We start from the raw sequence: 19,817 nt of genomic DNA, 5'->3' as shown, positions 1-19,817 counted from the left end.
CTCAGTTCCTTTCTCCTCTCCCAGGGGGAGCTGGTGTGGACCAGAGCTGGCAAAAGCTTGCTTTACGAACACATGAATGAACAAATGGCATCCCTGCCCCTGCTCACTCAGAGAAGCCTGCCACTGGCCCTGGTCAGTGGAGGTAAGCTGGATGGGCTCACCCCTCATCTCCACTCACTGGGCTCCAGCCCTGGGGACTTTGGTTCCTCAAACCCAAAGACCAAGCCTGGATGTATTCTGTTATTGCAGAAGTTTATTGATTGGTAAATTTACTTTATAGATTCAGACTGACTCTGTGCATCCGCAGGGATCCAATCAGGGTAGCCGGATCCTTGTGTATCTGACGTCGTTGGTGCCTGACCCCACTTAAGGGAAATGCCCCTGATGCCAAAGACACCACGTACGCCACAGATGCCCTTGAGCACCTCGCCTTCTTCTCTGGGGAAGGCCGAGAACTCCTGGCCAAATGTCTTCCCAAACGAGGCACACCGGGGCCTGCTGGTGCACACAATCAGGTGCTTGAGGTTGAGTAAGAATGTGCCGTGGATCTCTGTGATGTATTCGTTCGGGCCCAGAATCAGTTCCTGAGACGTCCCACCTGGAATGCCTTGGACAGCATCCCAGAAGTCTCCAAGCTGCAACTGGATGCTGGGAGACAGACCAAGCCCTAAGCACCCAGTACTGCCTGGTCCTCTGGGCCCTGCCCCCTCCTGCACTCTGCTTCCTGAGACCCTGGGCCCCAGCAGTTGTGGGGCTTGTGATCTTGAATCCATTACCCAGCCTCCCCAGGGCTCCATTTCCTCCTGTATAAGGTGGGAACAACTGCTGGGCAGGGTCCCTGAGGTCATCCTGAGGAGAATTCAGGCAGGGTCCAGTCATGATGACCCATGATCCTCAGGAGGAGCTGGCTGCTGTCACGTGCCAAGACTGACCTTCCTGAGTCACTTAGGAGTCTGAGTCACAGGCCTGAGGAGCTGCCCCCTCCAGGTGCACCAGTCCACCTACCCTGCCTGGCTGGGCTTATCTGAGTCCCTTTGCTCAATTGGTATTGTCTTAGGGCTTCCCTATCATGCCCTACCCACACTCTGTCTGCTTTGCTTTTGGTGACTGTGCCCTATTCTCTCTCCCACATCCCCAGTAACCTCTAAGTGCAGAGCAAAGATCCACCCCAGACCTCAAGCAGGGGCATCCGGTATTAGGGTTTTCTGCCTTTAATACTTCTGGCCACTCATGTTCGTTCAGTGGTCCACTCTGACCCCCACCTCCTTTTCTCTAGCATGATACACCTCCCCTTGGTTGTCTCAAGGGAACTGAGGTGCCATCTTTGGTTGAGTTGTTTGGGTTGAAAGGAGAAAGTAAGGAGAAGCATGGCCAACCCTCTCTGAGCAACTCAGAAGGTGACAGTGGAACTTACAAGTGGAGTCAAGAAGTGAGGCAATGAGCAGGAGAGGAGGTGGCTGGGGGAAGGGGACAGGTGGCTCTGTGACTCCAGGAATCATCTGGCTTTTTTTTTTTTTTTAAGAGAGAGTGAGAGAGGAGAGAGAGAGAGAGAGAGAGAGAGAGAGAGAGAGAGAGAGAGAGAGAGAGAGAGAGAGATAATTTTTAATGTTTTATTTTTTAGTTCTCGGCGGACACAACATCTTTGTTGGCATGTGGTGCTGAGGATCGAACCCAGGCCGCACGCATGCCAGGCACGCGCGCTACCACTTGAGCCACATCCCCAGCCCCTCATCTGGCTTAAAGAGCTGTTGGGAGCCAGGTGAGGATTTGGGGAAAGAGGCTGTAAGGGGTCCTTCTACCATGTTTCTGAGTCCGGGGAGAGTTGGGTCACCAAGGCAAGGTCCCACCACCCAGGCCCCACTCACTTTAAAATGATGCCAAGGCCATTTGTAGACACCCGAATTCCCTTGACGGCTTCTCCATTGTGCTCAGAGGAACAGAAAAACGTGCCCTTCCTGGACCCGTACATCTCTGTGTGGATAAGGACCATGGTGGGAGAAACACCAAGTCAAAGGGAAGCCTCCTCCACCCCAAGAAGCAGACCCCACCCCGCAACAGAGAGCGTGGCCTGGGGAGCGGACCAGGACAGAACTGGGAGAGTCCCTGGGTCTCCTGGGTAGAGGGAGGTGAGGTGGCCACCGGGGACATGGGCTGGAGGGGCAGACCCACCAGATATATAGTCCGCCCAGCAGGCCGGGCTCCCTAGGAGGGCGAGGGTCAGCAACAGCAGCATGGCTTCTAGTTGGTGCTCAGGGCTCTGGGGAGGAAAGCAGAGTCACCTGATTCCTAGTGCAGGGCCAGCCCAACCTCCCGGCCCATTCAGGGAGCAGAGCACCTTACCTGGCTGGTAAGTCTCCTGGAGCCTGGGTGTCCTTCCTCTGCCCCTTATATGCTCCTAGTTCCTGTGGGCCCCTGTCCAGAAGGAAGGAGCCAGGGGCCACCAGGGGGTTGGGAAGGAAGGAGCTGGGCAGTGGGGGCTCTTCCTAGGTGAATCCCCAGAGGCTTGTGGGGGAGGCTCCCGGATGTGCTGTGTTTGCTGCTTTGGCCCAGCAGCCTACACAAACAGGCCGGGACAGTGAATGGCACTTTACTGTTACTTCTGTGTTCTCTCTCATCAGTACTTGGATTGACCTGGATTTCAAGGTTGGGAGAGGCTTCTTGGAGCCCTTCCCTGGGCTGGACAGGCAGGTTTAGACCCTAGGGGGCTGGGGGCTTGGGGGTAGCAGGGTGGGTGTCCTCAGAAGCTCTCTGGGGTGCAGACCCCCGCCAGTGTAGAGCAGGTCCAGGGCCTCTTTCAGCCTAGGCAGCACCCCGGCTCTGGCGGGCTTTCCAGAGTCCAAGCCAAGCTTCTCCTGGCCAGAGAGCCAGAGTGGACAATCTAGCTCAACACTTGAACCTGTCTTGTCCCTCGGAAGGAAACCGTAGCTTCTCCGCTGTCGTAGGTCTAGGTGTAGTTGGAGGGTGGACTGGCGTTGAGGGAGAGAAGGACACCAAAGTTGGGGCTGGTGCCCCATGGGAGGCCGAGGATCGGGAGAGGGTGGTTCTCCTGGCCAGTCCTTCTGTGAGCGCCTGGGGGTCTGCCCTTATTTGGGTGGTGCTGGTGTTTCTCCCGGGCTGGACTCCGGGCAGCTTCTAGGTGCAGCAGACCACACCCCTTTGCCAACTTTCCCCATTTAGTGCCCTCAGTGCCCTCCAGGAGGGAGACTGGTACCTGGCGCACACAGGTCCCTGTTTGAGTTACACCGTTCTGAGTCTAGCCTCCATGAAGCAGGAGACTTTCTGCCTCCAAGATCTTGAAGGCCTAGCGCCTCCCCGCTGGAGAGGAACCGGGGTCTGGGAAGAGGTGAAGACAAGGGTGGCGGTGTGACTGGCTGAAGGCAAGGCTGTCCCCAGGGTTCCCACCTTTGGGACAGACACCGGGTGGTGATGGTCAACACAGGGCACTGGAGCTGGCTCAGGTGTGAATCCCAACTCCCTGCTCACCAGGGATGCGATCGTTTCATCTGTTACATGTGGATTGTTATCTACATAGAATCTACTCTTGGGATTGCTGTGAGGATCCAGGTTCTCCACATAAGGGCAGGAACGCCAAGCCTACACCGTGTAGGCAGGCGACAGCCTGATTCCCTGGAAGGTGCAACAGGTTACAAACAGACCAGAGTGGCCAGCAATGACAGAGTACAGGCAGTGGTATCCACCACACCGAACCCTGCAAAGGTGTGGGAGGAGGGCCATGTCCCCACCACCGAGTCTTTCACCCAAGACAACCCTGCTTGGGTGAAAAGGGGGGGTGTCTAGATACCTCTGTGTGCTTATAAAAGAAAGGGTGGGGAGGGAGTGGCCTGGAATGTGCACAAACTCCTGAGAATGGGGACTCTGGTCTCATGAAATAGCAGCAGGGGAGGGGCTGCAGGACAGGGGAGGGGTTCCCCAGGACTTCCAGGACTCACCTGGGCCAGGTACTACCTATGCCAGGGGTGAGCAAACTATGTCCCACCATCTGTTTTTGAGCTAAGAATGTTTTTCACATGTTAAAACCATCAGAAAAATTCAAAAGAGAGGGCTGGGGTTGTGGCTCAGTGGTAGAGCGCTTGCCTAGCATGTGTGGGGCACTGGGTTGGATTCTCAGCTCCACATATAAATAAGTGAATAAAATAAAGGTTCAGTAACATCTAAAAGTTAAAAAAAAAATTCAAAACAGCAGTATTTTGTGGCACATGAACATGTGGTGCAAGCCCACGCCACTGTCCACAGAGGAAGCATCAGGGCAGGAAGCTGGGCCCTGTCCCTCACCGGCCGCCCAGGTAGGTCAGAGGGCTTACGGCAGGGACCCTCAGCCCACAAAGCCCAGGACTGCACTATCTGGCCCTTCACACACTGTCTGCCCACCCCTACTGGACACCCATGCCGCACCCTGGAACAAACACAGCCGTCACAGTTGGGACTAAATAGGTGAAATAAAGGTGACTGTGCCAACCAGCCTTTGGAGCCCTTGATTCAGGTCCCCTCTGATCCTAATCCTCTTACCTGTCCTCCCGGTGACCCTCTGGCATGCAGATGCAGGATAGGCTGGGTCGGGGAGGGTAGTGGCCCCTTGCCAAGGCCGGGGGGCGGAGGGGGGGCCTTCGGGAGGTGGAGGAGCCAGAGCCCTTGGCGGCGGCAGAGCTCTTGGAGACAGGGGCCTAGAAACCACACAAAGGCGGCTTGTGTTTTGTCCCAGCCCAGCCTGAAGGCACTTTTGCAGGTTTGCTGCCTGTTCCAATGCCTTCTAGAAGGATTTGGCACCAGGAGAAGGTCTGTCTGGGCCAGGACTCCAGGAAGCACCACCCAGGGAAGTGGGGAATTGGAAGAGGCAGTTGGCAGCCTGGCCGGAGGGAGGACATGCCCAACGGCACCCCACAAGGCACATTTACACAGAGTAGGCAGGTGTGGCAACAGACTCACGTGTACACCCACGCTGGGCAGTGCAGGAACACAGGCGTACCCACTTGCTGTTATACACAGGAGGAGGCACATGTGTCAGCTCTTTGTGTGCACAGGTGGGAGGTCACCATTCTGAATCAACCTCACCCTGAACCCTCCAGCCACCTAGGCCCAAGTGCTGGCCCTGAGTCTATCCTCACAGATGCTCAACACAGCCCTTTGTCCCTTGGGATCAGGGTTCCCCAAGAGGGGGATTTACTGAGCATTTATTCCATGTACTGGGTACGCCCCAGTTTGCACTCTGCCAGGAAAAAGGGAACAATGAAGCCTTCTCCTTCCAGGGAGGTGGACCCTGGGCTGGGTGGCCTTGTATGTCAGCAGCTGGATTAGATCACACAGGCCTGGCCTCCCTACCCTCCTGGTGTGGGGCTTGGGGGACCCCTCTGAGCACAGCAGGTCAGAACTTCAATCCAAGGGCCAGGCTCGTCCTCTACAGAAAGTCCCAGCCTCACTTGAAGGCGGGAGCCTGGGTCCCTAGCTCTGGTCCTGGGACAGACTGAACTTTCTGGGGTCAAGCTGGGAACTGGCTTCTCCATGCACCCTCAGCCCATCGCTTCTCAGCCTCTTCCCAGAAGAGGCTGCTGGGAAGGGGATGGGAACTCGTGGGCGAGGGCAGAGGCTGGCCTTCGTGTGTGGACTTCCCTTGAGTGGCTGCTGCTGGGGAATGAGGCCCCTACCCAGGAAGGCTTCGAGGAGTTGGGGAGTGGGAGGCCATTCCACGATGCGTCCCTGGGACCCTGCAACGGCACCACTCACGTTCACGTGGGCACCCCCCTACCTGCTGGGCATTTTGCTCCCCAGCAAAACTCAACACTAACTGGACCTCCAGACACACATTTTGCCTAATCTTTGATGTAACTAAAATCCCATTAGTACAGGTATTAAATTTTTTTAAAAAAAATTAAAATATATTCAAATTTCAAATGGGGATGCGGGGCTGCTGGCGCCTACGTGGAGTCTTAATGAGCTCAGGCAGCCTTACAAGAACACCTTAGATGGCCAGGCTCCAGCCAGTTGTTTTTGGTGGCTGGATGTCTAAGGTGAAGGTTCCTTGGGTTGGGTTCTTGGTGATGGTCGCTTCCTGGCTGGTTGACAGCTGCCGTCTCCCTGTGTTCTTGTCTGACCAAGAGGAGGGTGGTTGAGGAGTGTTCTGAGGTTAGGACCTCTTCTTATAAGAGTCCTAGCCTCATCCTGGGGCCTCTCCCTCATGACCTCACCAGCACCCGATCACCTCCAAAGGGCACCCCCTTATGTCACATCAGAAGTCACAAATTGAGGAGACACTAACATTCAACTCAGAGCTGGCCTCTGTACTTGGAGTTGAGGTGCCCTAGCCAAGCTGCGGGGGGCGGGGGGGCAGGGACTGAAAAGAGGCAACCCATTCCGTTGGGGGTGGGGTGCCAGGCTGTGGAACTGCCTTTCCTCTCTGACAGGTTCCCTTGGGCCACTGTTCACCTGTGCCCTGCTGGACAATCCATTGAGCTGTGGCCAGGCTCAGGCTCAGGCTCAGAAAAGGCCCCTGGATTCTCCCTCTCCAGGCTCCACCCTTTCAGACGTCTCAGCAGCATGTGGTGTCGGGCTCCTCCCAATACCACAGGGTCAGTTGGGTCTGTGATCCGCCTTTTACTTCTGACTTGTTCCCTCTGGCCAGTTTTCTCTCTAGTCCACTTCTCGATGCCATCCAGAAGTCCCCAGACCTGACAGGGCCACTCGCTGGCTTACCTCCTCTCTCTGGAATCAGCCACGTGATTCCAATCACACCTCAGGAGCTGCCTTCCGATCTGCACCCAGCACTTCCTACCTGCTGCATCTTCCTCCTCTCCAAACAGGGACTCCCCTGCCTGCCCCATGCATGACACTCCAGGACTCAGAGGGACAAAGCACCTTCCCTGCTGCAATTGAGGGGGACTGTCCAACCCACCCACCTCAGCTCAACTGCCCACTAAGTGATGCAGACCCATAAGGCAGGAAGACAGCAAGGTAGTGGACCCCTGCCCAGAAGCCCTCTCCAGCCTTCCTCCTAGGCTCACAGGTGACAGGAACATGTGCATCAGAGGTACATTTTCCAGGAAGTGGGGGTGGGGGTGGCACCAGGAGGGAGGAAGCTGGCCAGAGCATATCCATCTTCTGTGCTCACAGCACTTGAGGATCTTGCAAGACCCACTCTGCTTGAATAAGCTAGAGACCCGTCACCAAGGCTGCCCTGGTGGACTGGTCCCTTGGCCATGCGAGGAGGGCCTGTGGGGTGCAGACGGGGGGGGGGGGGGGTGCCTTCCTACTTACCCACCCCCACCACTTTCCGCCACAGAGGTGAAGCTCTGACTGACAGCCTCAGCTGGAGTCAGCTCCTGCGCTGGAGAACCTCATGCCCTTGGGACCACGCTGTGCCTTGGGGGTCAGGAGGAATGCCAGCCCTGCTGTCCTTGTCCTCCGTGGGCCAGGGCTGAGCTTACCCACAAAGGGAACTGCCGTTTTGTACAAACTCTGTGCTTCCCTGCCTCAGTTTCCCCACTTCCTCACCTGTACTTCCTGAGGTCACATCCCAAATAAACTATCTGCACCAAGTCCTGGTCTTAGGTTGGCCATTGGGGGATCATGGGCAAGAGCATCTGACACTTGGGTAATGGAGCACTCTGAGATAGGGGTCCTTGGTCGGGAGTGTTTGCTCCCTGCGCCTACTGCAGTCTCCCTGCCCCAGACACCCTGGGCCTTTCCACAAGTCGTCTTTCTGATTGAACTAGCTGGTGAGGGTTCAGCTCTCTCCAAATCCTGGATAAGGGTTAGGAGTTAGAGACAGGTCTTGGGCTGGACTGGTCATGGGTGAACCCAGACAGCTGATCAGGAAGCCTCTGGGTCCAAAGAAAGCTCTGCAGAGCACAAATTCAGGCATGCACTTGTGTTTATTAGCAAATGGGTCAGAAAGGGACTGAAGCCTGGTCCAGCAGGCTGTCCCCACCTTACCCTGAGAGTCCACAGCCCAGATGACTGTATAAGCACTGTGGTGCTCACACAGGTCAAGTGGACTCAGCCAACTCCAGGAGTTGCAGAGACCTGAGTGTAGAGAGAAACAGTGGCAGCAGGGAGGCATCTGGCCTGGATGCACTGTGGGACATCAGTGACAGAGACACCTGAAGCACCAACTGACGTTGGTGTAAACTCCAGGCCGGTTGGGTCGACCACAGCCCACTCCCCAGCTCACAATTCCAATCTGATACCACAGCCCTTCCAGGTCACAGACTAAGGGTCCTCCTGAGTCACCCTGGGGAGAAGCCTGGGTGAGCCCAGCCAGGGCAGGTAAGTGGAGCCTGTAGAGAGGCTGGGGGAGCAGGGTGGCTGTGCAGCTGGCAGGAGGGGTGTGAGTCCTGCTCCTCAGCAGAGACAGAGCCTCAGTGTCTGCATCTATGAAATGAAGCCTCCACCAAGGGCTGACGGGATGTGGGAGGAGGCACCACCAGTGGAGAATGAGCAGTATGTTTTGTGGGCTGGTGAATAAGGACTGCCGTTGCTTTACTCCAGGTGTGGGCTGGTGGGGGCTCCGAGCCTGCTCTCAGGCCTGGGGCAGGGTGGGTATGATTTCCTCATGGGGTGGGCACTCACGTGGCAGGTATCTCCGCTGCTATTCTCAGCACCAGCATAAAGCATGTCGAAACTGATGGAGCTGCTCTGAAAGGGCAACGCGAACAGCTCCCTGCACCTGCTGTTGTTCAGGATGGTGACCTGCACTTCCCGGAGGTGGTAGGGGGGTGGCAGAGGTACTGGGGTAGGACAGAGACAGAAAGCAAACTCAGCCTCTCCTCTGCCATCTGGAGCAGAGCAGGATGCAGGACACATCTTGTAGCAGTGGGGAGGTCCCTGATGATCACCTCACATCATAGGCTATCAGCACCATCACAGAGGGACCCAATGGATGGGCTTGTTTTGCAGCTCCACTAAAACTTGGTTTCCTAATTTTTAAAATGCAGAAGAAAGTCCCAAGTGCACCAGTGGAGAGATTCCCCACAAAAACACAGAGAGAGTGGAACTCAAGGAGGCTGAGATAATTTGGGGCTGCAGGATCCAGAAGGAAAAAATCCAAAACTTGATGAAAGACGTGAAACTACAAATACAAGAGGCTACACAGCTCCAATTTGAGCAAACACAAAGATCCACACTGAGACACGTTGTGATGAGATTGTCAAGACAAAGACAAACGTGTAGACCGCCAGAGAGAAGCAAGGCATCTCTTTAAGTGACCGTCGATAAAATCAACAGAAACCATGGAGGGCAGAAAGCAGTGGAAAGACACATTTTAAAGTCAAAGAGGGTGGGGAAATGGTCATACAAGAATTCTCTATCATATAAAGCTCTCCTTCACGAAACGAAGGAGAAGTGAAGACATTCTCAGATAAACTATAACTGAGAGGGTTCATCACGAGTAGACCAATTCCCATAGGAAATGGAAAAGGGTTGTTCGAGGCTGAAATGGAGGGAGGACACCAGACAGTAGCCCAAAGTCATCCAAGGAAAGAAAGAACAGCTTTGAAGGCAAATGCACTGGAAAATAGAAAAGCCTGTTTCATTGTATTTTTGGTTAATGACTCTTCTTTGTTTCTTATCCAATGTAAAATACAAACGTGTGGGGCTGGCATGTAGCACTTGCCTAGCATGCCCTGCGCTCAATCCCCAGCCCTGAAGAAAAAAAAAGGCAAGTGCATAAGGCAATAATTGTAAATTCATGTTAATGTTCTGCATAAAGACATAAATTATGATAAGAAGAACATAAAGTGAAGGAATAAATCTATCCAAGAACCGAGATTTATTTGTACTATTGAGGCTAAATTGGTATTAATTCAATAGATATTGTTATGAGTTTGAGATACAAATTGTAATGCCCAGGGCAACCACTACCAAAATAATTGAAAAATATAAGAAAACGAGAAGAGGGCTGGGGTTGTGGCTCAATAGTAGAGCACTTGCCTAGCACATGTGAGGCACTGGGTTCAATTCTCAGCACTGCATAAAAATAAATAAATAAAATAAAGTTAATGTGTCCATCTACAATTAAAATATATATATTTAAAAAGAGAAGAAAACCAATATGATATCCTAGTAAATCATTTAAATAAATGAAAACAAAAGAAATAAAAAAACAATTTGGTGGTGCATGCCTGTAATTCCAGCTACTTAGGAGGCTGAGGCAGGAAAATCATAAGTTTGAGGCCAGTTTCAAGCAACTTGGTGAAGCCCTGTCTCAAAATAAACAATCAAGAGGGCTTGGAATGTAACTCAGTGGTAGAGCACCACTGAGTTCCATGTCCAGTACTGAGAGAGAGAGAGAGAGAAAGAGAGAGAGCGAGAGAGAGGAGAGAGAGAAGATATAAGAGATAGCTATAGATATAAAAAATATATATAAGATATACAAAACAAACAAACAAAAAAATAGAAGCAAGTCTTTCCTGGTCAGTAATTACTCCTTATGTGCAGGGATTAGATGCTCCATGTAGAAAGCAGATAGGCAGAATGATTTAGAATCACAGTCCAATTGTACGCTGTCTACACAGGTTCACTTTAGATCCAAGGACATATAAAGGCTAAAGGTTAGCAACAGAGATTTCATGCAAATAATAACCAAGAGAGCTAAGGCTGCTAAACTAGATCAGCCAAGTGAACTTTAAATCAACACTTGTTACAAAGTCAAAGAAGGAAATTACATATTGATAAAAGATACCAATCCTTAAAAAAATGGCAATTGTTAATATCCATATACCTAATAATAGAACCCAAAAATATATAAAGCAAAATTGACAGAATTGGTGGGAATAACAGAAAGTTGCATATTAATAGCTGGATGCTCTAATTTTCTGCCTTTAATAATGGATGGGAAAAGCAGAGAGATCAATAAAAATAGAAAATGTGAACAACACCATAAACCAAGTATATCACAGAAATATACAGTACAGACCATCCAAAAAACCAACAGAATATACATTTTCCTGAGGTGTGTGTGCAACTGTCTCCATGACATGCAGTAGGTCGGTGAGTTGGAAAACACTGATACCAAGCAACACATCTTCCCTGGGAATTCCCAGGAGGGAATGCAGCCAGAAATCAGCAACAACAAGACCAAATAATTCCCATACCCGTGGGTGTTAAACAACAGTCTCTTATATGACCCATGGGTAAAGAGGAAACCACAGGTAACACTAGGATAGACCCTGAGGTGCAGGAAGATGGACACAAACCCACAGACATAGCAAAAGTGCTTGGAGAGGGCAACAAGAGCTGTCCATGCCTACCTAATAAAAGAGGGAAATCTTGGATCAGCGGCCCAGGGTTACATGGTAAGGAGCTGGATAAAGAAGCACAAACTAAAGCCACCGGGAAGAAGGAAATGAGAAGAAGTTGGATATGTAGAGAAGACCAATGAAATCAAAAAGAGGAGCAAGCGGGAAGTACCATGAAAGTGGGGCCAGTAGTACTGACCCTACAGAAACAGAAAGGATGACCTGGAGGCAGCAGAATGATCCCCAGGAAGTCACAGAACACCAGAAAAGGCTCAAGAAGAAATCGAACATCCGAACATGTGTTATTTATATAATGAATAGGGATCGGATCAGTAATCAAAGATCTCCCAATGAAAAAAAGCTCAGGGTCGGGCAGCTTCACTGGTGAATTCTATCAACATCTAAGAAGAACTGACACCCACCCTTCCTGAGCTCTCCCCATGACAGAACCCAGGCAAACACTGCTCCTCCCCCGAGGCCAGCGTGAGCCTTACACCAGCCACAAAGACAATGCCACAGCAACAAAAGAGAAAACTGGAAAGCCAGCTCCCCCTTCTGAAAGCACTAGTGGAAATCTTCACCAGAACACTAGCAAAGCCTGCTCTATAGGACTCCTTCCAGAGGACGGCTGGGCCTACATTTGGAACTCAGGATGGCATCTACATAAAAGAACAAGGAAGAAAACACAGGATTGCCTTAATAGGCACAGAAAAGGCATTGACAAAATTTAGTGCCCTTTCATGGTGAAAACGTTCCACAAACAAGGAACGGAAGGGACCTGCCAACACAACCGAAGCCCTGTAATGAAAAGCCCACAGTGAAAGTCTTGCTCAAGAGTGAAAAACTAGACGGTTTTTCCTCTAAGACCAAGAACAAAGCAAGGATGCCTGATTCCACCCTTCTATTCACATAGTACTGGGATTTCTCACAAGAACAATTAAGCAAGCAAGAAAGAAAAGGTAACCCAATCAGAAAAAAAAAAAAGGAAAAAAAATGATCTCCATTCCCACATGACATGACCTTATATGTAGAAATAGTAAGTCAACAAGAAATGTGTAAATAAACACCTTCTAGAGCTAATGAACAAATACACAGTGCAGGATACAGACTCAATATTCAAAAATCCTTTGTGTGCTGGGCACATGCCTATAAACCAGCACAACTCAGGAGAACAGAGGCAGGAAGATTGCAAGTGAGGCGCCAGCCTCAGCAACTTAGTGAGGCCCTGTCTCAGAATAAAACAAAAAAGGGCTGGGATTTAGCTCAGAGTAAGGCCTCCCTAGGTTCAATCCAAACACTGAAAAAGAAGTCATTTATGTTCCTTTACACTAACAATGAACACTCCAAAGAGGAAATTAAGAAAACATTCCATTTACAAGAGTATCAAAAGAAAAAAAAGTGAGTAAACTAACTGAGGAGGTCTAAGACTTGTATACAAAAAGCTGCAAATCTTTGCTGAAAGCAATGAAAGAAGGTGCAAATAAATGGATGTTTGTATGTTGATGATTTTAGATGCATTAATATGGCAGTGAACCCTAAAACAACCACAATTTAATGTAATCCTGATCCAAATATCAGTGGCTTTTTTAAAGATATTGACAGCCTGCCTCTAAAATTTACCAGAATATCCAGGAGCCCTAAGTAATTAAAATAATATTGAAAAAAATAGAACAAAGTTGAATGACTCACTTCCTGATTTCAAAACATACTGTGAAGCTACATGAATTTAATAGCACCGTCCTGTTTGATTGCATAAAGACAGACATATAGACCAGTGTAAAAGAACTGTGAGTCTTGGAGATAAACCAACACATCTAAGGAGGATTGATTTTTCACAAGGTTCAATCAAAGTTCAGTGGTATTTAACAAATGGTGCTTGGACAACTGGCTAACCACAAGGAAGAGTGAAACTGGACCTCTACTTCTTGTCATGTGCAAGCCTCAGCTCAAAATGAATCAAAATCATGAATATAAGAGCTAAAACTACAAAAGAAAACATAGGGGTCAATATGTAAATGTTCAGGATTCTGGATCTGACAATGTTGTTGCAGATATAACACCAAAACCTGGGTGTGGTAGCACATGCCTATAATCCCTAAGACTCCAAAGGCTGAGGCCGGAGGATCACAAGTCCGAGCCTAGCCTCAGCACTTTGGCAAGGCACTGCCACAAAAAGAGAGAGAGAGAGAGAGAGAGAGAGAGAGAGAGAGAGAGAGAGAGAGAGAAAAGAAAGTAAAAAAAAAAAAAAGAATAGGGCTGGGGAGGTAGCATATTGGTAGAATGCCCCCAGTTCAATTCTCAGTACAGGAAAAAAAAAAGATAAAATTCCAAAAGTACAAGCAACAAAGGAAGACAAATTATATTATATGCATTTGTGAATAAGTCAAAATGAACCCCACTACTTATAACTATAATGTATTAATAAAAACAAAAGAATAAATAAATAATTTGGATTTCATCAATATTAAGATTTTGGTATATTGAAAAACATTACCAAGAAAGTGAAAAAAGGGGCTGGAGTTGTGGCTCAGCAGTAGAGCACTTGCCTAGCACATGCAGGGCCCTGGGTTCGATCCTCAGTACCACACAAAAATAAATGAATGGAATAAAGGTATTGTGTCCAACTAAAAAAATTAATTTAAAAAGTGAAAAGAAAATCCAGATAATGGGAGAATGTATTTTTCAAATCATATATTCAATAAAGGTCTACCTAGAACAGAACAGCATTATGATTCAACCAAAGACAACTCCATTAATAATGGGCAGAGGATTCATAAAGCTATTTTTCCTAGGGATATAGAACACATCAATGAGCACATGGAAGAAGCTCAATGTCATTTGTCAATAGAGAAACATAAGTGAAAATCATATTGAGGCACCACATCCCATCCACAGGGACAGCCAAATTTAAAGAGTGGAAAATGGGGAGGGGGTGTGCTTGAGCGGTAGAGCACTTGCTTGGCATGCTTGAGGACCTCAGAACTAAAAAGGAAAAGAGAAGAAACCATGACAATAATGCATGTCAACAAACATATTAACAGGAATGTGAAAGAGTTGCTACTGGGCACTGCTGGTAGCTCCACAGGTCCAACAGAGAATCACCACGTGGTCCAGCAGCCGCAGCCCCAAGGATACCTGAAAAGAGTCATCAAATGAAAGTGTGCTTGTGTGCTCACAGCCACTGCAGCCACATCACTCAGCAGGTCAAAATCCCAAGTGTCCATCAGCAAATGAAGGGATGAGGACTGTGGTCTAAACGAATGTGCCCTAAGTGGAACGTTGCTGGTCCCCGAGAAGCCCTGACGCTCAGACCCGGGCTATCGCGTGGATGACGAAAGAGGCCAGAGCAGGGGACATTTCTCTGGATATCTAGAAGAAGCCAAAGCAGAGGAGAAGTCTGGCTGGTGGCTCTTGGGGCTGCAGGGAGGGCCCTACGTGGAGCCACAGCTTGGTGGCATGGAGGTCTCCCATGGAGTCCTCCCTTTATACAGAGTCATGAATATGCTGAATACGCAGAGTTGTGCATCTTCACACGTTAAGTGGCTCATTTAAAGTTCTGTGAATTATACCTCAAAAAAAAAAAAAAAGAAGGAAAGAAAAGAAAAAGAAAGAAAGGAAGGAAGGAAAGGAAAAAAGAGGGATGCAGGACTGAGGGGCACGCAAACGGGATGACCCTGGGAGACACGACAGCACGTGCAAGAAGCAGGTGCAAAAGGCCACACGCTCTGTGGCTGCGTTGGCAAGGAATGTCCAGAGCAGGCAATCCATGCAGGCAGAGGGCAGGCGGTGGTTTGGGCAGGCAGTGGTTGCCAGGGGCAATGAGCCCAGACCACCAGGCACGGAGAGGAATGACCAAGGAGGGCGGGGACTCCTGCTGAGATGGAGCTGTTCTGAGGTAGATGGTGCCAGGATGGCCGCACAGCTTTGGGAACGCCCTGCAGATCTCTGAACAGCCTGCTTTGCCACTGCTGGCTATAAGTTTGGGTTTGTGAACTAAATCACAGTGGAAAGAAGTTAACAGCCGAGGCCTTTGGCAGGAGGCTGTCCTGAGCCTGCCACCCCTGCTGGCTAGCAAAGGCACATGCCAAGCGGCCCCCCTTGCACCCCTGCCTTCAGGCCCACACAGTGTCTGCAAGGGAAGAGGACAGAGCCTGTCTTCCTGCCCTTGCAGTGGGAGCAAGAGGAGGGCAGCCCCTGAGGAGAGAATGCTGAGCGGGTGCCAGGTCCAGGAGAGACAACTGGGCCTGGTGACTAAATGGGATGAGGATAGTGCCCAGCCCATCCCTCTGTCCCCAACCTTACCCATATTCTCATGGATGACTCCCCAACCAGTCACCCAGCAGTCGGACCAGTGCAGGAACATGAAGGTAGAAGACAGGACACAGATGGGCTGGATGTACTTGCTGTAGGTGACCGAGGAGGCCAGCCTCAGCAGGGCGATGTCATGGAACTTTCCTCTAGCCTGGGGGTTCACAATGATGTCCTTCACTCTGTACCGGTTTCGGTGAGCCCGCAGGCTCCAGAAAGAAAAGAGAGTCAGCTCACCAAGCTGGACTATCCACCTGGAAGCACGAGAGAACCTGGCAGGGGAGAAGACAGCAACCTCCAGGGCCCGGGGAAGGGGGCCTGGCCATCTGAGCACACCTGGGCTGGGGTGATGCTGTGGGGCTGCTACTACTTGCTCATTATGGACACCATTGGTGTCCATGGCAAGTCCTTCTTACGGGCCCAAGGCCCCCTATAGAAGCCACAGAGCCTAGACAGGCAGGACCAGAGCACTGTGGGAGGAGAAGCAAGAAAGTGGCTCCACACACTCCCAGGGGGTCTTGTCACCTCCCAGAGCTGTCTTAAGGACAAGGAAATTCATCCCAGTTCTTCTGGGGATGTTGTGCAGTCATAAATGATTAAGCAGATGTGGGGGTCAGTGTTGGGCCTCAGGCAGGATGAAGTCACACATCTGGTCTGGGGAGAGCTCCACAGGACAGGGTGGTGACCAGCACTGGCCCCACATCAGCCCATGTCTCCTACACTTCTGGTATCTATACTTTGTATTGCTGTTGTTTTGTTTTGTTTTTGTACCTAGGATTGAACCCAGGGGCACTGAGCCCCATCCCCAGCACTTCATTATAGTTTATTTAGAGACAGGGTCTTGGCAAGTTGCTTAGGGCCTGGTTAAGCTGCAGAGGCTGACTTTGAACTCGCCATCCTCCTGCCTCAACCTCCTCAGCTGTTGGCATTAAACGCCTGCGACAGCCTTGTATACTTTACAAGTGGATATGGACAACAGTACATTCGGGTTGGGGAAAAAAAAGAAGTGCCATACACCTCGAGGTGCATAGAAGTGTAGAAGAGCATTCTGGGAGAACTGGAAGAGCCTTGGCTCCAGGGGAACCAGCAGAGAAGACTGTTCACAGCAGAGACTGGGGCTCAGAAGAGGCTGCAAGAAGGCAAGGCGCATCCCCTGCAGGAAGAGAGGTTGCCATCCCTTGTGGATGCCGGGACTCACCTCCTGAAGCAGTCAGTTCCCTGGGGCAGACACGCGATGAGCTCGCTGGGCAGGCCCACCGCTGGATGGGGGGGGGGGGCCCTCTGGGGACGCGCCCACCCGCCCCTCCGCAGGGCCGGCCGTTACTTGAGAGCAGCAGGGTGTTCATGGGACCTGAGGCGGTGGAGAGGGAGAGATGAGGAGTCCCCGCACCGTCCTCTGCACCTGACGCCGGCGCACCGCGCAGGGTGCTTGACGGGGGCGCCTTACCTGACTGCGGGTTCTCTTCCTGCGAGTCTGCGTGGAGGCCAGGAGGTGAGCGCCCCTGACCTCCACGACGCCCGCGGCCCCCATCGCCCCGCCCTGCCAGCAGCGCCCCCTGAATTCACCCTGCTTCTCGAGTCCTGGGGGCCACAGCAGCGCCAGCAGCAGCAGCGGCGGCAGAAGTGGGCAGCTCTTCTCGCCCATGGCCTCTTCTGCAACCTGGCGCCCCCTCTGCTCCCTGCAGCTCCGCTCCAGATCCTGCCGGCGCCCCCTGCGGGAGAGGCAGCAGGCTGGAAGCCCCCGTCACCACCTGGGACCAAGGGACACTTGGGGACCACAGTGCCTTCGGCTCCTACAGGAGTTGGTCAGCCCTCACACGTCTTGATGTGGTGCTGCAGCCAGTGAACCCCAACACCCCATTTCTTTCTGCAGCCCACGAGTGCCGGCTGTCTCCTCTGATGCCCTCTTTCCCCCACCCACAAACTCCCCCAGGAACAAGGACATGGCCCTCAGCCAGGAGCCCCCCAGGAAGCCCACTAGCACCTCCTCCTGGCAGGCTGATCTGGAGTCAGCAGTGTGGCGCCTCCTGCTAAAGGTGCTGCTCCTTTGCAACCACAGAGCTGGGCTGCCACCATGCACAGGGCTCCAGCTCCTTCTCTGCCTGCTGCCTGCAGTGGCCTCACACAACTGCCCGGGCCTCCAGGGCCTCTGCTTCCTGTGGGAGTGGGGTCAGTGCACCAGTCCCACTTGTGAATGGACAGCCAGCCAGGCATCAGCACCAACACCCCCTGGGTCAGAGAGTCCCCACCGGGTCCCACAGAACTCAGAAGAGTCAGTGTGCTCCTGGGTGAGGACACAAGCGTGAGCCTCTCTCCAGATGTGTTCCCCAGCAGAGGCCAGTGGACAGGGCTGAATTCTCCCAGAGTGGACCTGAGACTGCTGGCCCGAAGGAGTGCCACAAGGGAAGATAGCAGCTTCTGGTCACCAGGGCTGTACTGAGGCGTGGTCAGGGAGGCATGAGATGCCCAGGTGGGAACCTTGGTTACTCAGTCTCTGCGTGTGGCCCACGGCCCTCGGGGAATCCCATTGTTAGTGGGACCCGGAGTGGCACCATTCTCCAAGGTTGCAGGGAAACTCCTCAGGAAGGATCATCCAAGGGCACCTGTGGTCTCCCCAGAGCTGGTCAAGGGCCAGTGTTTTTCTTGGACTGCGCTGGATTGGAACCCCCTGCTCCTGCTGAGTTGGCCCTGGGCAGCCCAACAAGGAGGATGGAGAATGTTCCAGGAGAACTCGGGGCCTTCATCAGAGGGTCTGTTGCAGGGAGGTCAGCTGACCACAGAGAAAGCCCAGATAATCCACGGAGAGCAGACAACTGGGAAGCTACTTATTTTGTTTTCCGTACTGGAGATAGAGCCTGGGGATGCTCTAATGTCCAGCTGCACCCCAGCCCTTTTAAACAAAGTTTCAGACAGTTCAGTCACCAAGGCTGTGCTGAATGTGGGATCCTCCTGCCTCAGCCTTCCCGTCACTGGGATTACCAGCATTCACCACTACACCCCTCTACAACTTGGAAACTTGGAACTAGTGTCCCTCAGAAAGATTCAGGAGGAGTCTTCCAGGAGGAGGCAAGGATTGTCCAGGAAAGGAGCAACTGGAGAAAAGAGAGTGTGGAGAAGTTTAAAACATCACTGCTGAGCAGAACATTTTAGCAGAAGGGCTCAGCACTAATTTGGTCATAGCTAAGTAAGAAATGCAGTGGTAAGCTGGAAAAGAAAGCAAAGAAAGGAACTCAGAAGGCAGAGCAAGGATTTGGAGGAGGGATTCCACGAGAGAAGGCTGTAAAGACAGAATCAGCCAGATGTGGTGGCGAATGCTTGTAATCCCAGCAGCTCAGGAGGATGGGGCAAGAGCATCTCAAGTCCCAGGCCAGTAGCCTGGGCAACTTTGGTAGCCCTGTCTTAAAATAATAAATAATGAGGGAGAAAGTGAGAGAGAGAGAGACAGAGACCGAGTCTACCCCCCACCCCCGGAATGTGGGGATTTAACTCGGGGTCAGAATACTTGCCTACCTTGTGCAAGAATCTGGGTTCAGCTGCCAGTGCCACATGTAGATGGGTAAATAAATAAATGAAAGATTCTACCACGCGGCCTGCGCAGTGGTTTCATTAATGAGGTTCTGGCATTAAGTTAGTTAGAAGGATCAAAATAAAACACACAGACAGTACCTTATTTTATATTGCTAGGTCCGAGACGGCTCGCCTCCCTGATTCCCGCCTCCAGCCGCCCAGCAGGGCAGCGAGGATTACTCTGGGCTAGCAGGAGAGAGAGAGAGAGCGAACACGCCAGGGAGTAGCCTTTTATTTGGGGGAACAAGAGATTCAGGGGAGAATTCCATCCAATGAAGGTTGAGGGGGGGCTGTACTCCAAGGTCAGGGTCAGTGATTGGGTCTCCAGGGTCAGTGGTCACGCACACCCCCACACGGATGGGCTCTCTCATCAGGAAAGGGTCGGGATAGCTCCGACACAGCCAGAGCGCCTCAGGCCCTTAACGGGAGTCACCCAATCACGTGTCAGAATGGCTCCCCACAAAAGATGGCCTCTGCACTGCCGAGTATCCAACCTGGAGTGGGCAGGGTGCTGTTGGACTCTTGTGCCTCAGTGTGCACCCATATTTCCCACAGTAAAAAGTGTTTGAAACAGACAGTGGGCTGGGAGAAAGCAAAGGGCCAGTAGCACTCCAGGATTCCCCCCAGCAGCTCATTCTGGGCTGGGACATGCTGGGGTCCCACCCCTGTGCTCCAGCTATGTGTGCAGAGGGCAGT

At 51.6% G+C, this 19,817-nt stretch overlaps 1 protein-coding gene across 1 annotated transcript; it reads right to left on the bottom strand.

Annotated features, from left to right (window-relative positions):
• Positions 1-269: 269 nt before the first annotated feature.
• On the bottom strand, positions 270-1,990 carry ZG16B (zymogen granule protein 16B; the record flags this gene model as incomplete). The annotated part of the gene is made up of 2 exons (XM_081300050.1): positions 270-648; positions 1,866-1,990. The coding sequence occupies 2 exons, from the start codon at positions 1,988-1,990 to the stop codon at positions 270-272; spliced, it is 504 nt and encodes a 167-aa protein (XP_081156176.1).
• Positions 1,991-19,817: the final 17,827 nt, after the last annotated feature.

The sequence above is a fragment of the Spermophilus citellus genome (genome assembly GCF_964194105.1).
Source record: "Spermophilus citellus genome assembly, chromosome: 6".
NCBI lineage: Eukaryota > Metazoa > Chordata > Mammalia > Rodentia > Sciuridae > Spermophilus > Spermophilus citellus.
Note: the sequence above shows the minus strand (reverse complement) of the source record. Positions and strands in the feature narration are given on the sequence as shown.